At 40.5% G+C, this 14,942-nt stretch overlaps 5 protein-coding genes across 9 annotated transcripts in view; 3 read left to right on the top strand and 2 right to left on the bottom strand.

The window, feature by feature from the left end:
• Positions 1 to 25: 25 nt before the first annotated feature.
• On the top strand, positions 26 to 4,735 carry LOC110176810 (inactive pancreatic lipase-related protein 1). Of its 3 annotated transcripts, XM_086830692.1 has the most exons (5): positions 26 to 43; positions 133 to 160; positions 3,502 to 3,664; positions 3,735 to 4,366; positions 4,434 to 4,735. In XM_086830692.1, the coding sequence occupies exons 2-5, from the start codon at positions 154 to 156 to the stop codon at positions 4,664 to 4,666; spliced, it is 1,035 nt and encodes a 344-aa protein (XP_086686818.1). In that variant the 5' UTR covers positions 26 to 43; positions 133 to 153; the 3' UTR covers positions 4,667 to 4,735. The 3 variants fall into 3 exon arrangements, with proteins under 3 accessions (XP_086686818.1, XP_020798911.1, XP_020798909.1); XM_020943252.2 differs by having other exon boundaries at positions 33 to 160; XM_020943250.2 differs by lacking the exons at positions 26 to 43; positions 133 to 160 and adding an exon at positions 3,054 to 3,439.
• baf (barrier to autointegration factor) lies at positions 967 to 1,646 on the bottom strand. Its single transcript, XM_020943255.2, has 2 exons — positions 1,365 to 1,646; positions 967 to 1,277 (listed from the first exon to the last, which is right to left on the bottom strand). Exons 1-2 carry the CDS (start codon positions 1,620 to 1,622, stop codon positions 1,131 to 1,133), a joined length of 405 nt encoding a protein of 134 aa, XP_020798914.2. The 5' UTR covers positions 1,623 to 1,646; the 3' UTR covers positions 967 to 1,130.
• The window catches only part of Tg (Transglutaminase), a 28,843-nt gene continuing 16,365 nt past the window's right edge, over positions 2,465 to 14,942 (bottom strand). Inside the window, exons 1-4 of one of the 3 annotated variants that reach the window (XM_086830685.1) lie at positions 10,670 to 11,177; positions 5,053 to 7,019; positions 3,498 to 4,997; positions 2,465 to 3,437 (exon numbers count right to left, since the gene is read on the bottom strand). In XM_086830685.1, the coding sequence (XP_086686811.1) occupies positions 4,773 to 4,997; positions 5,053 to 7,019; positions 10,670 to 10,814 (2,337 nt within the window). In that variant the 5' untranslated portion in view covers positions 10,815 to 11,177 and the 3' untranslated portion in view covers positions 2,465 to 3,437; positions 3,498 to 4,772. Of the gene's footprint in view, positions 3,438 to 3,497; positions 4,998 to 5,052; positions 7,020 to 8,869; positions 9,292 to 10,669; positions 11,178 to 14,942 lie in introns of those variants that run through there. The other 2 variants (XM_020943243.2, XM_086830686.1) reach the window with 2 other exon arrangements.
• On the top strand, positions 11,943 to 13,099 carry Glyat (Glycine N-acyltransferase). The gene is made up of 4 exons (XM_020943253.2): positions 11,943 to 12,213; positions 12,274 to 12,518; positions 12,572 to 12,745; positions 12,804 to 13,099. Exons 1-4 carry the CDS (start codon positions 12,016 to 12,018, stop codon positions 13,018 to 13,020), a joined length of 834 nt encoding a protein of 277 aa, XP_020798912.2. The 5' UTR covers positions 11,943 to 12,015; the 3' UTR covers positions 13,021 to 13,099.
• On the top strand, positions 13,154 to 14,277 carry LOC110176812 (uncharacterized). Its single transcript, XM_020943254.2, has 4 exons — positions 13,154 to 13,410; positions 13,475 to 13,719; positions 13,780 to 13,953; positions 14,007 to 14,277. The coding sequence occupies exons 1-4, from the start codon at positions 13,213 to 13,215 to the stop codon at positions 14,215 to 14,217; spliced, it is 828 nt and encodes a 275-aa protein (XP_020798913.2). The 5' UTR covers positions 13,154 to 13,212; the 3' UTR covers positions 14,218 to 14,277.

The raw sequence follows: 14,942 nt of genomic DNA on the forward strand, positions 1-14,942 counted from the left end.
GATTTCACCGAGCAATAGCCTGGTCGTTATTTATTACTTTTTGGTATCATTTATTTAACTTATATTACATATTTAAATACTTTGCTATTTTGTTTTCATTACTTGTAATTGTTTATTTGACTTGATTTATAGTCCGAATAGCGATGCGTTACCATGAGATGTAAGTTGTATTTGGTGGTATATTTGTTGCTGTAATTTAAATCACAAGTGAACTGTCTTAGTGTTCGTTTATAAATCTTTTTTATTTTATTTTAATACTTGTAATTTTTTATTTGGTGATATATTTGTTGTTGTAATGGAACTGCCGCAGGATAGTGTAGGCCTGAATATAATGATATATATATATATTTAAGGTCATTGCAATAATTCGCATGGTTTATTCCTCCCATGGCTTTTCCCATACTTATAATTATTTATTTAATTTCTGAATACCGATGCGTTACAATTTTTTACCCATATTTTGGACCACAAGTGAACTGTCTTAGTGTTTATTTAAAAGTATTTCATTGCAATAGTTTATTTAATTTGATTTAAAGTCTCAATACCGATCCGTTACCATTTTTGTCCATCTTTAAGATCACAAGTGAGCTGTCTTAGTGTGTTTTAATAATTTTATTTTAAGCAAAATATGTAAATGAGCTACATTTTTATTCTTTTTTCGATCGACACACATTTGTTCAATTCTGGACTCATATACCAGTTCTACTGTCTCTGTAAAAAAAAAGAAAAATAAGCAAATAGGATGGGATTCCCTATCCTCCACAAAGTTAATCACAAGCGTTAACAACAAACAAACTCTTACTACCGCCCTACTACGAAAAACATAGTCACTAAACACTTTTATAAAAAGCGGAAAGTACACATAGGGAAACACACAAATACCCCCTTACACCCAAACATTCCAATGGTCCAGGTAGATCTTACAAACATCTCAGCCAACATAGGAACGTATTAACGCAGGACCGCTTACATGACTGTACATTTATTTTAAAGGTTACAAATTACCTACGAACTATCATGTGAACATGTACCGACCGACATTGAGATTTGAAAATGTTTTTGTTTTTAATGCTGTCACGTCCACCAAGCTTATTTTTTGATCGGAATGCCTCGCACTGGTCGCGCGCTGCTTACAAGAACTCCTCGCACCAGTCGTTCAGGCAGTTGTAACAATCGGAGGCCTGCTTGGAGCTGGCATGGCACACCTCCTTCATCCAATCCTTAAACAGCTCTTCGTCCTTCTTCAACACGAGAAACTGCCCCAAGACAGTGTAGGCCTGCATATAAAAATATAATATTCATCAGGTAAACATTCAGCATTGTTTATTTGTGCACATGGCGTCATTTCATATTTACACACTCACCTTGTCGAAGCCCGCTTCAGTAAGGCGTCCTCCCAGGGTTTCGCCGATGCCGGCCAATTCGTTCACCGCCTTTTCGCCCATGGGCTCTTGCACGAAGTTTCTGTGTTTCTGAGAAGTACCGGACATCTTGCTTCTTCCTTCTTGGCAGCGTGCAGCGAATTTCGTTAAATTACAATTATTCGCGGCGTTTCTAAATAGTGACGCATACGAAAGTGTGCCCGCTGGTCGCTCCGGCCAAAATACTGATTCATTGGTCATATTATTTTGACTATACAAAACTATCGCATAACTGCCACAAACCACAGATATCGATGTTTATTCGATTGAAAAATAATTTAAGAAATATAAATTGATATAAAAATGTAGGTGTTCATATGGTAAATTCTTGACAATGATTTTTATTTAAGCAATAAACATGGCCCTAATATTTTATTAATGGCGAATCGGACAATACTCCGATAATAATTTTATATAAAAGTTTGTAATACTTTGGAGTCATTTCAGGTCAGGTCAGTTACATTCTTAATCAGAATTAATAGCAGAATTAATCTAACCGTATTTGAAAGAATATATATATATTTTTTTTAATTGATAAGGGGTGATATTTAATAAAAGTAAGTTTCTTCCAAAAAGTCATAATAATTGTTTATCAAAAGTCCCTATAATTGACATATTTCTGTCTTTTATGGACGAAGGAGTCATTTCCGACCCTATAAAGTATATATATTCTTGATCAGCATCAACTGCTGCATCGATCTAACCGTGTTTGAAAGAAAAAATTTTTTTTTATTTTTTTGAAACTTTTATAATGGGTTACATCGTTAAACATCGTTGGGTAAGTTATGAGTTTTTTAAAGTTTCAATTTGGCTTAGTTATGATCGATTTGCGATGCGATCCTATAATTCTATGCAGCCTGCAAAGGTATAAAAATTTCGGCTTCTCGTAGTTTTTTTCTTTCTTGTTCATTATAATATTTATTTCAGGAAATATTTAAATAAAACTATTTCTCTCTAGTTTGCATATTAAAAAAATATTGATGTTTTTGCCTAAAAATAATGGATTTAAAAATTACATTTTTTTAAATGGAAAAACAACAACATGCTGACCCATTTAACTTTATTTCTGGACTTCTCAAAAATGATATTTTATTATGTTGGAACTTATTTTATGTTTCTGAAAAATGTAGTTAGTTTTATGCTTACTAAATACCAATTCAGATATGAAAATTGATAATTAATTAATATGATAATTAATAGTAATTTTGACTTTAAAGTTTTCAAGTGGAAATAGTTTTTTTAATGCTCCATTTACTATAAATAGGGGCAATGCACCACCTTTGCTTAGTATGCGCCACAGCACTGGACTTAACCCAATTTATCAGCGCCATGCCTTCGACATCCAGCCGAGCTTCTTTGATAAGGAACCACGCATAGAGGCTTCAACCTGGGCAGCGAACCGCCCGAGACGCCAGTCTTGATTGACACCTGGCCCTGGTCTAGCTTATCGCTGGCGGCTTCCCAAGCCCACACACAGTCTATAAAATCCTCAGTTGTGAGTTCCTGGCCACAGTTAAGTTGTGTTCCGTGTAAAGATGTTGGTGCTTAGCTGGCTTTGCTGGGGAATGGCCCTTGGTTGGCTGGTGGGTGAGTTACACGGGGAACCGGAGGTGGATTGGCTTTGTCTCCGTCGACTTCTCGGCTGACCGAGATTTGAGCGCACACACATCGCTTGGAGTTTGATGAGTAATTAAAGCGCTCCAGGCCAATAATTAATTGCTGGGTCGTAACCGGTTTCGAGGATTACAAATGCGTCAGCCGCCTTAATGAGCTTCGGGCTTGGATCTGGAGCTGTAGCTCGCACCTGGAACTGGGACTGTTGGGGCCTTGGGCCATGATCGCTGATCAGTTGGCAATCGACGGTTAGCTGGTCAAGATGTCCTCGAACGCGCTGGCCTGTATCTGCAATGTGATTAATCCGTGTCGAAACGAGGTGTCCACCACCTTTGTGGTGCTGCAGTGGCTCATCACTGGTTTCGCAGCCCTCGCCCAGGTGGTCCGACCCGTGCTCCTGCTCTGTAAAGTAGTTATTAGTCAATCATTTTTTATTACTCATCGATTCTTTTAATTTCTTACTTAGTTGGCATTCGCGGAGAAGTGGCTCTGAATCAGGAGGATTACAACAAGACCTGGCTCTATATGCCTAATGGAGAGGGTAAGCCGGAGGTGGCCTACCTGGTGGAACCGCCGCCGGAGAATCGCATCAATCTGCCGCAGCTCATTAAGTTTGAACTCTATGGAAGGTGACCAGGGGATTAATTTGGAATAATCGACATGTTCTTAATAATAACTCTAATAATTCTCTTCCCTCAGCGAGTCCAGTTCCAGTGCCGATTTCTGGATAGACGACGACAACTTTGAGTTCCCGCAGCGTCACAAGCGAGATACGTGGCAAGAGATGGCTGAGAAGTTTAACCCGGATCTGGACACCAAGATCCTCGTTCATGGTTGGAAGTCGAGCACCATGAGCAACTCCATCCAATCGATTCGCGGTGCCTACATCGAACGGGGCCAGGTCAACGTGTTTGCCATCAACTGGAAGGATCAGGCGGATAATATATACTATTTGACCCCGGCTCGGTACACGGTCCAAGTGGGCAGAGCTGTGGCCAAACTGATCGATCTTCTGGTGGAGGAGAAGGACGCGGATCCCCAGAGGATACACCTTATTGGCCACAGTCTTGGCGCCCATATTATGGGCTATGCTGGCTCTTATACAAAGTACAGGGTCAATCGCATCACCGGCCTTGATCCGGCTCGTCCCGCCTTCGAGGACTGCATTGGGCCAGAGAATCACCTGGACGACACGGATGCCAACTTCGTGGATGTCATACACAGTTGTGCCGGCTACCTGGGTTTCCGTCGACCGATCGGAATGGTGGATTTCTATCCCAATGGCGGGGGTCCACCACAACCGGGCTGCAAGGAGCTGTCACAGATTTTCAGTGAGTATTCACATATAGAGGGAATTTTTGGTTCCCATCTTGAGCTCCTCGTGCACCGATCTTTCAGCTGGTTGCAGTCACGGACGTTCCTATGAATATTATGCGGAATCCATCAACTCTCCCAAAGGCTTTTACGGCGTTCCCTGCTCTGGGTTGGATGAACTCAAAGGCAAGAATTGCACGGGAACTAAAATCCTCATGGGTGATCCTGTTCCGCGGGATGCTCGAGGTATTTTCCTTGTGAAAACGGCCAACAAACCGAGCTATGCCCTGGGCATCGATGAAATCTGGAGTAACTAACCCATCTCGAGCACTATCACTTTAAATATCAAAAAATTATATGTATTATTAAATATTATTTACAACAAATCACTAAGGCTAAAAATACGAAAAAATGGGGATTATTTCAGGCTATAACATCAGTGCGTCTGCGGATGATGTTGCTCCTCCGGTGGCTTCCATTCGGCTGCAGCACATCCTCTGGCCTTGGCTCGATCTCGTAGTGCTTGTAGCCGTCCACATCGTCTAGCTCCCTGGAGGTGAACTTGGCCAGCATTGTGCCGCGTCCGGCGTAGGGCGGAGTGTACTTGAAGGTCGCTGCGGCGGTGCCACCCACTGGAATCTCGGCGATCTGTAAAGGAATGTTATGAATGATTTAGGATGCTCTTTGGCCTTCAAAAACTCACCTTAAACTTTAGAGGGTGCTCAATGCCAGGTCCCTCCACCGTGAATATGCCCTTGTGGAGAGGAATAGGTAGCGGATTGGCCAGGCGCACGATTACGTCCAGCTCCTTCTGGGCCACGATGCTTGCCTCGCCCAGCTGGAACTTAATGTCCGGCTTGCGCACTCGAAAATCATCCTGGGCATAGTAATCGTAGTCCGTGTCCTTGACCTTGGCGGCTGCCGAGATCTGGAAGGCAGCCTGCGAGGAGAGCTTCTCAAAGTACTCCTCGAAAATGACCTCCATGCGCACGTACTCGCTGCTCTTGGGCTTCAGCTCGAGTTCGAAGCCCAGGACCTTAACCTCCATGGCACCCACGCCGGTGTACAGGACGGCATCGCAGTTGACCTGTCCCGTGGCCAGGTGTGTCACTGTCTCGCTCTTGTTCGTGACCTTGAGCACCACACTGAAGTTCTCGCCGATCTTGATGTCGTCCTTGAGCTCCATGTCAAACTCCACGTCGTTGAAGTTGTCGTTCAGGTAGTACCGACTGAAGGCATGGCGGGATTGCTTGAGGGCCTTGAGCATGGTGCTCCTTTCCTCCTCGGAGCGCTCAGCATGCTTGTAGGTATCGGTGATGTCCTCCCGCTCCCACTTCAGCACCGCCTTGGTGCTAATGAGGTGGCCAATGGCCAGGGTGTCCTTGCGCAGAAGCTTCAGGGGCTGACTGGGTCCGTTGTAGCGCCAGTAGAGCTTGTCCGCATTCACCTCCGCAAAGACGAAGCCGCCGTCGAAGGGCCGCAGGATCTCGCCGTGCTTCACGGCCAGAACGGAGGCAGGACCCACGCGGTACATGTTGTCCGATGCCTCCTGCGGGGTGGCATCCACCACCTGCCAGCCGTCGTAGGAGCCATGCTGACCAATGCCCAGGTCCGGGCGCTGCATCCACAGCTCGTTCCATACATGGTAGTTCCATATCGAGTCCGTGGTTTCCGCCTCCAGCTTCTTGTTGTTCGAATCGATGAAAACATCGACTGTGAGCGATGCCTGGGTGTCGTGGGCCGACGAGTAGCAGGTGATGATTCTCGCCGGGATGCCCAGACTTCGGGCAATGGTGGCCAGCACTCCGCTAAAGTTCCAGCACTGAGCAAACTTCACCGACTTCTGGGTCTTGTGGAACTGTTGGAGGATCTCCGCCGATCCGGTCCACTTGGTGGGTGCAACGCCACCGGAGAAATCCTCCGACCAATTGCCCAGCAAGACGCCATCGTCGTCCACCGAGTTAACCAAAGCTGACAGAGCACGGGCCACTCGCACAGGATCGCCTCTGTAGGCCGGCGGAATCCTGCCCACGGTGCCCAAGACCTTGAGGCTGCACTCCAGCACATGACGCTCAAACTGGCCAATCTTCCAGACCGAGGGACGAAGTCGGTTGTAGGATCCCCGCCATATGAGCGTGGTGTCATGCATCACGTACTCCTTGCGCTGCTCCCGATCCTCCAGATAGACCTGATCCTCCGGACACCAGGGATTAAACAGAATGTAGATGGGCAGTGGCAGCGGGTAGCTCCTCGAGCCATCTCCCAACAACTTTGTGTCAATGTCGAGTCTCCACTCAGTCACAGGACATGTGGATGGCGGCTTGATCAGTACTGTGAGGGTTAGTCCCTCGTGGGACTCAATGCCGGCTCCCCACTCCAGGGTGTCGCCCAGATAGTCGATGCCATCGTGCGGCACCAAGGCATTCAGAGTTCCATGTCCTGGGCTCGGCTTGGTGTCATCCGCTACGCTGAGAATGAAGCTAATCGCATCCTTGCTGGGGCTATAGTCTCGATTGAAGTGAATACGCAGCCGGAAGGGTTCGCCTCTCCTCACGATCAGAGCCTCCTTGGCAGCTGCCGCATAAAAGTGACTGGTGTGGTGCTCATCGTGGTTATCCTCCAGGCAAAGGTCCACTCTGTGGACGCCCAGGACGGCGGAACTGGCGGCATCTGTTGATATTAATTAAGGTCAGTTGTTAAATGACTTAAGGAATATTTTGATCAGCCCTTAATTAAGGGATTTTCCCTTAAATTTCTAAGTGATTAACTACATTAATAAATAGAGTATGAGAAACTGAAGCAAATATCATATTTAAATAATGTATTTTGTAATGTATTGCCTTGCTTTTATTTTTCTAACTATGTCAAAAGTTTATAAACAATTCGAATACGCTTTTCATGAGTAATATTTAGTACTTGGACAGGGTCTAAATAAAATCTGTCAACGGTTAGTGTGGGCTTCCAAGAGATCTCTTTGCGCTGTGTGATGATGGTGAGCAGATGATATCATAAAGCAAATCTTCTGTCAGCTGTGCTCCCCGAAACCCCAATATTAGCATCAGCATTATATTGACTAATAGCCTTTGGCCGTAAACATAACAAACTTGTGCCACAATGGCCATAAGATCAATGCCAAGCCAATTAATTCTCGCAGTGGACAATAAAAAGCAACGCCAACGCCCCGCCAAAAAAAAAACTAAAATTAAATAAAACATAAAAAAATAAAATGTATAAAATGTTTATTCAGCAAAAAAATATCCTCAAAAGATTAATTGCAGAATGAGTAATATAGATTTTTCTTGGAATTAAGGCTAAAAAAGCAATTGGAAATAGAAAGGAAATTAAAATTTAATTAAGAGATCAGCTTTTTGATGTATTATTTGGTTCTATAAATATTCCAAAGAATCACTTTGTTTTCTGAAAGACATAGTCAAAAGGGCAACGACACAATAGCCTATATTTTGAGTAGTTCCAATCATAAATTACTTTATAGATGGAAAGCAATTTGCTAAGGTTACCTAAGGTCGGAACTGAAACTTTTGAATCAAAAATAGATTTCTCCGTTCGACTGTTCCCAAACATCTATCGAGGGGGAAAAAAGAAAACATAAGCGACCATAAATAACAAGCTATTTTTCTATGATAAAAAATAAGTCAAATTAGTATTATCGGCCATGTGTTTCACTTGGCTTTTCCCTAGACACTTTCGCCTTGAATTCAGAGTAAAATATAGCAGAAATTCAGCAGAACTTTGATTTGCAATAAGAAAATAGGAAAATGAAATATTTGCTGGAATACTGAAAGTGTGAAGGGATCGGCTTACAGGAAAATATGTATTTGCCTGTTAAAAGTGTGTTAATAATTTTTGCAAAATAGCAATGCAAATTCGACCTCACGAACGTGTCAGAAAAGCCCAAAACGAAAATTCCGCAACGGAAATAGAAACAAAAGCACACAAAATGAAGTCATAGACCAAAAACAAAAACTATACAATAAAATAATATAAAATTCCTAATGATTTGCTGGGTAATTATAGCACTTAACATATTGTTTCATACTTATAGATCATTATAGGTGATATTTAATCTTGACTATTAAGGGTGGATCGCTGATAAATCCCGTAGAGAACCTGCCAGACAGCTTAAACTTCCCAGATTCCAAATGAAAACAAAAGTATTTCCAACTCATGAAGTCATCTACCATTAAAGAACACACAAATTAAAATAAAATTCAAATTCATTGAAGCAAAGTCTAAGTAGCTTTGATTAATAAATATTTAAAATACAGTCAAGAAATTAATATTTGCATTCACAACACTTTTGTTTTTTTTTTAGTAAGCCCTCGAAACGTGTTTAAACAACACAAAATTTTAAAGTGAAAACAAAGCAGCGGAAAGTGAAGTCATAAATAAATTATGCAACCAATTAAAACCGTATTAAAACTATTCACAAATCTATTTGATAAGTTTGGGGTACTTTTTGAGTGATCTTTCACAGTTCTGGATGGATTGATATATAGTACCTTCTAGATCGGCCGAGGGCCGAGTGCTCCGAAAGGGATTCACTCTGCGTGGCTGGGGGTTGGGCCACCATCGCTGCAGCCAACTTGGAGTGTAATTCCGATACCAGTAACTCATCTTCTCTGGCTTCCGGCTAATACAATTCGGTTTAAATGGAAACGAGAAGACCGTTGCGAGCCACAGCTTAGGCGTTACGGTTTTAACAAAAGAGGCAGAACCGACAACTAAAGAATAGAACTAACGGCAACTGCTCTCGATTATATATTTCTTGATCCGCTCGAAGCTATACCCGACCGAACACTGCGACGCTTTGAACTCAACTGATCGGAAATTGGCTTTCTCAGAGACTGCGTGTGCCGCTCTCCAAAAGATTTGTCTACCTTCCGCTGCTCTCTCCAGATCTGGTCGGTTTTGTTTTGTTATTAATTATGTCCGAGAAGCCGAGCTCGGAGCTGGACCCGTTGTGGCCAGAAGCTGTGACTACGTCATCGTTCTTCATTGGCAACATCATCGCCATCAACATCAACATGGTCATCAAGCGAAGCGTGGAGTGCTCTCCATAGGTAATATAAGGCTCGACTCGCTCTTATTAATCATTTCGCTTGGCTGTTTATCATTAATTATTGTATAAACATCACATTTTTCGGGGAGAGACAGCAGGTGTTTCACGCTTTTTGTTTATTTTAATTCAATTTCGCAAAATTGCAGGCATTAAATGAGCAATTCGATGGCTATTCCACGCTGTGGGCAGTCTCAACTATGAGTGTTTAAACACCCACGAAAGCAGCCGGCAATTTGCATTCATAAAAGGCAATAACTACAGAACAGAATGCATAATTGTTCGTACAAAGTAAATCAATTTGAAACGTCGGTGAGCGGAGCACAGAGATCAAATCACATTTTATAGCCGTGATGCTATATAAAATAAATCAATTTCGAAAAATATATATTAAGAGCATTAAAAGATCAACGCCAACAAGGACATATTACAAAGCTAGGCAAGGAGAGTATTGTATCATTGTTGTTATCGAGATTAACAAAATTATGGCTTATATATGGATATGAAGTTTATATTATAAACCTTATTATATGATGTGTTTGAACCTGTTTTCTTTATAAGCCCTAAGAATGTAGATATTTTGTAATAAAGAACTTGGTAATAAATAGAACGAAATACAAGTAAACAGTATATAATAAATTTGCAATGAAGCTTATTATCTCATTTTTATAAGAGAATTTTCCCAACAAATCACAGTTTAAAAAACTCATAACTAAGCCAAAACAGCATCAATTTCAATTTGGAAAGCGTTCGTGTGTTAATTTTTAGCAGCTTAATAAAACTGCATACTCCATTTAAAATGTGAATTTTGGACCAATTTTTGTAAATTTTAATGATGTAACCCCTTTCCTTTTTTTTTCAAAAAATGGGAAATTTCTGAACATTTTTTTTTTTCGGTCAGATATTGCTAGAAAGATTCGCCTGTTGATGCTGATCAAGAATATATACGATTAATAGGGTCGGAAATGATTCCTTCAACTTCATTTAAGCTTCTGACTGAAGGCAAGTATTTTGTTGACCTATATTTAGTACAACCCGTTTGGTTTACTTAAAGCGACTTTTAACTTATTTTTACATAAACATGAAATAAGCAAATAAGTCAATTTTTAGTATATCTTCAGTTCCTATTCAAACTAAAAGTATAACTTGCTTAAATTCACCCAAGAAATCAACATGTACTGAATTTTAGACCCCGCATTAATCCCAAAATTTGGATGACTTCCAACAGAAGCACCTAGCTTACCCGTCTCATCGGGATTTGGAGCACCCGCCAAATAGTTGGCATTGAAATTACGTATACGCAGCTTGGGCTCGTCTCTGCCATTCCGGCGGCAGCACTCGGAATCCACGCAATTCCATTGCTTCAAACACGAGAGCTTGTGGCCCATGTCGCGAGACGCACTGCAACCTGGTGTATTGCAGGTAATATGCTAAGTATTATTAACCAACTGAGAGGGCGTTAGTCTGGCCTTTATCTATTTGGACACAACCGGTTCTCGGGGCAATGATAAGCCGCAGTTTGTTGATTCGTAGGAGTGGTATTTGAACTTCGGATTGCTACGGCTGCTTCACTGGAAACCCGCGCAATTACTGGTGTCTCATGTTTTGGTTAAACAACCCCACGGAATGGGAATGGGAATGCCAAATTGGCGGAGGCTTAAAACTATAACAGCTGCGAATCACGTCATCGACGACGATGACAGAGGTGAACCGAAGCGAACTAGAACGCTCCGATGCTGAAATGATACTGCGATTGATTGGGCAAGAGGCGACCGCGGGATCTTCGGCCAAGTGATCACACTTTACATAACCATACCAGATGCCTCTGATTCCCCCGCCACAGCTGACCCCAGTGTCAGGCTAGTGGCTGGCCTCGGGTGTCCAAAAACCAGACATGCGTGTGGAAATTGATATGTTTAATGGAAAATAGTCAAAGTGAATCATTATTGGCTTTGATTGCCACTTCTGGCAGATTCAGCTTCATTCAATTTTCTAGCTACCTGTCAAAGTGAATATTCTAAAATCAGTACTTTCTTGGAAATTACGAAGAATCACCTAAAATGTACAATCTGGTTAAGAGGTTTGAATTATCTCACTTTGATGATTGATGTTTTCTTAAAGATCTTTACGATACAGAAATTGAAATGCCATTTTTTTTAATATCAACAATATTTATTTATTATTTGTTTAATTTTGGCGACCGGAACTTCTTCTAAAATATAAAGGATGGGTCTATTAGTAAATGCTTTGATTCTTTTGTATTTAACTATAGTTGCACTTTATAATATTTAAGTTGTTGACATTCACATTTTTAGATTAAAAAACGCGCTCAGTTTTTTAGAACATAAACAAAGACAAGTTTTCATCGATTACGATTACGATTGATCACTCGATATGTTCTAAACCCAACGCTGGAATGAGCAAAGATGATCGGTTGTCGGTTATCGGTAATCAAGTTTTCTCTTCTTTAGTGCATTTTCTAAGAGACGTAAATAATTAAGAGAATTCTTCTCTTCCGTGGTTGTTTTTTGTGTAACAACATCTTTGCTTTTATTTATTTTTCTAGCATTGTCAGCTATAGTTTTTTCAATGGGTTCCAAGTTAATGGAAGTCTCTCGCGATCAGTGGCCAGCACTGAGAGATCTGTTTGCAGGAGATCGAAAAAATCTCTCGGGCTTCGACCTAATAGAGTATTTTGTAAACTACCAACCAGAATCGAGTTACGAGTCAATAAAGATATATACAACTGATAAGAATTGGATTACACATGGCAACTATATGCTTATTGTAGGCAGACAATTCCTATTCAAGATAAATCAGCAATTACATATATGATTGTGATTTCAGCACACTTTACTCAGCAAAAACTTTGTTTACTTCGATACTGTCAAGGGATCTCTGGAAGATCTCAAGGGTTTATTGTGTTCCTTGAATTTAAAGGGGTTCCATATAATTTGTGGCTATGGAGAACGATATAAGCCCCTTGTTGAGGAGTATTGGCAATATTTAGGTAGAGATCTAAGCGAATTGGAGCATCAGGGCACTATAGTTTATCACCTGCCAAGCTCTGAAGTACAAAAGTGGAAAGCCAGGTAATACAAATATTAAATAAATATATTATTTATCCATAATCTGTTAATTCCAGCTCGAGTACCTCACTTAATGTGGGTTATCTCAGTGCTAAGCATGCCGCCTTGGTGGATCAGCATTGGGCTTATCGCTCCCCCGATTCCCTGCCTCTGATAAGAGGTCTGTTGGAGCACAATGTCAGTGCTGGGGTCTTCGATAGTAAAGGAGAGCCCTTGGCTTGGTGTCTCAGGTACACAGAGAAACATCTTATTAAAATATCATATAATTATTAATGTATTTGTTTTCAGATCTCCCCACGGTAGTCTAAGCCACTTGCACGTTTTAGCTGACCATCGTCGTCAAGGACTTGGATCCTTGGCTGTGCGTTTTATGGCCAAGGAAATTATAGCCACAGGATCTGAGGTTCTGGCCACAGTAGTCTTTGCTAACCAGAGCTCTCGCAGAATGTTTGAGAAATTAGGTTTTAAGCCCATTAATAAAATATATTGGGCTGTAATTGCTTAGATTAAATATATAATCTTTTATTAGTTTCATTTACACACAAGAGCTCATTGCTACTCAATAAAATTCAGCAAACAAGTGATATTGTTCTCTCTCCAGAAATGAATGTTCTCTTTCATAAAATGCCTGAAAATGTAGTTCTCTTTGGCTTCAAGATCAGTTCTACTTTGACTTTTGTTTGGAGAGGTTGTTGTGATGTCGAAGGAACTGGTCGAGATTCCCCCCAGGGATTGGGCTAAGCTCCGAGAATTATATATCCACAAAGACACCGATCCCCAGGGCTATCCATGCATTAATAATTTCATTCAGTGGGTGGAAAAAGACCCTAGTCTAAAGGTCAAGTTCTTATCGCTTGATGGAGACTGGCAGAAAGATGGAACCTTTGTTTTAACTGTAAGTACAAGTGCAATTACATACATGCCAAACTAAATTAATATTTATTATTTTTCACACATAGTGGCATAGGGAAGTGGGGGTTAATCACATCTACTTCAACACTCTCAGTGACAATTTCGACAATATAACCAAAGCCCTCGAATGCCTAAAGCCAGTGGAAAATGAATATATATTCTTTGGCTATGACTCTCGTCTCAAGCCAGTAGTCGAAGATATAAGCAAGAAGTTATACACCAAAGAATTCCATGTTGTGGGCACTATTTGGTATAAGGCCAGCAAGGAGCTCGTGGACAGTTTCACTCTTGAGTGAGTGGAAATTCGTTGAATATTTTCCAGTTTCATTATAGTACATATATTATTACACAGGGTTCCATCTGGCATTACTCTAGCTGATCTCTCTGTTGAAGATGCCGAAACTATAAATGAAATCTGGCCGCATCGTGCCCCTGGATCCGTAGACTTTGTTAAAAATCTAATACAACTAAATGTTAATACAGGAGCCTACGATGAGAGTGGCAAGCTGGTTGCCTGGTGTTTAAGGTGAGATTATTTATGATTTTTTATATATTTTTATATATATTTTATCTCTTCAGATTGCCTATTGGTTCTTTGGGTCTGCTGCAAGTCGTGGACTCGCATAAACGTCTTGGTCTGGGCCAATTAATGGTCAAGTCGGTGTCCAAGAAAATCTCGGCTCTGGGAGATCAGGTCCTGGCTCCCGTGGTGCACGAAAACACAGCTTCGAGGAATATGTTTGAGAAGATCGGTTTTCAAGCTATAGAAACAGTTTATTGGGCTAATTGAGGATTTTATTCATTTAAAATTGCACTAAAAGAATTAATAAAATGCAGTATTTAGCATAAATACATTGAATTTCTATTTGTCTTACTTTATAAAGCAAAATTCAATTTAATAATAAATCAGATAGAATAAACTGACACTCCATTGCATTAATTAAAACAGTAATGTTAGAGATAATATTTACTCATACATTATAAATTATTACTATTATTTGTTTAGTCATCAAAGGCACCAAAAGGTTAATCAAATTGTAGATTTATGAGCTGGCAGAGACTGATAATTAAAATCGCGTGACAAATTTAGTTATTTTTAGTTAATCAGTTCTTTAGAGAGAACTTTCTTGGAGAGGATTGAATTCATCTAGATCCAGATAGAGTTATTAAAAAAGTTTAAATTTCAAAGTAAGTACATTTTGTAGAATCTAATGAAATCCAAGTTGCAAATGAAATAAATGATCAAATTGGGAATCAATCATAGCTAAGCTTAAAATGTTAACATTTTTTTTTATAAATATTTACCGAGATTTTTATATGACAATTTTACAATAAATCAAAGGTTTGAAAAACTCATAGCTAGGCCAAAAATGCATTAATTTTAATTCGGAAAGCTGTCCTATTTTAGATTTTATTAGATTAACAAATCTGCTTACTCAATTCAAGAATTTAAGAAATTTAATTTTTTCCCAATTTTTGATAATTTTAACGATGTAACCCCTTATGAAATTTTGA

This window comes from Drosophila serrata, unplaced genomic scaffold (assembly GCF_035046125.1).
Source record: "Drosophila serrata isolate PLE 108 unplaced genomic scaffold, ASM3504612v1 contig_240, whole genome shotgun sequence".
In the NCBI taxonomy this organism is placed as follows: Eukaryota; Metazoa; Arthropoda; class Insecta; order Diptera; family Drosophilidae; genus Drosophila; species Drosophila serrata.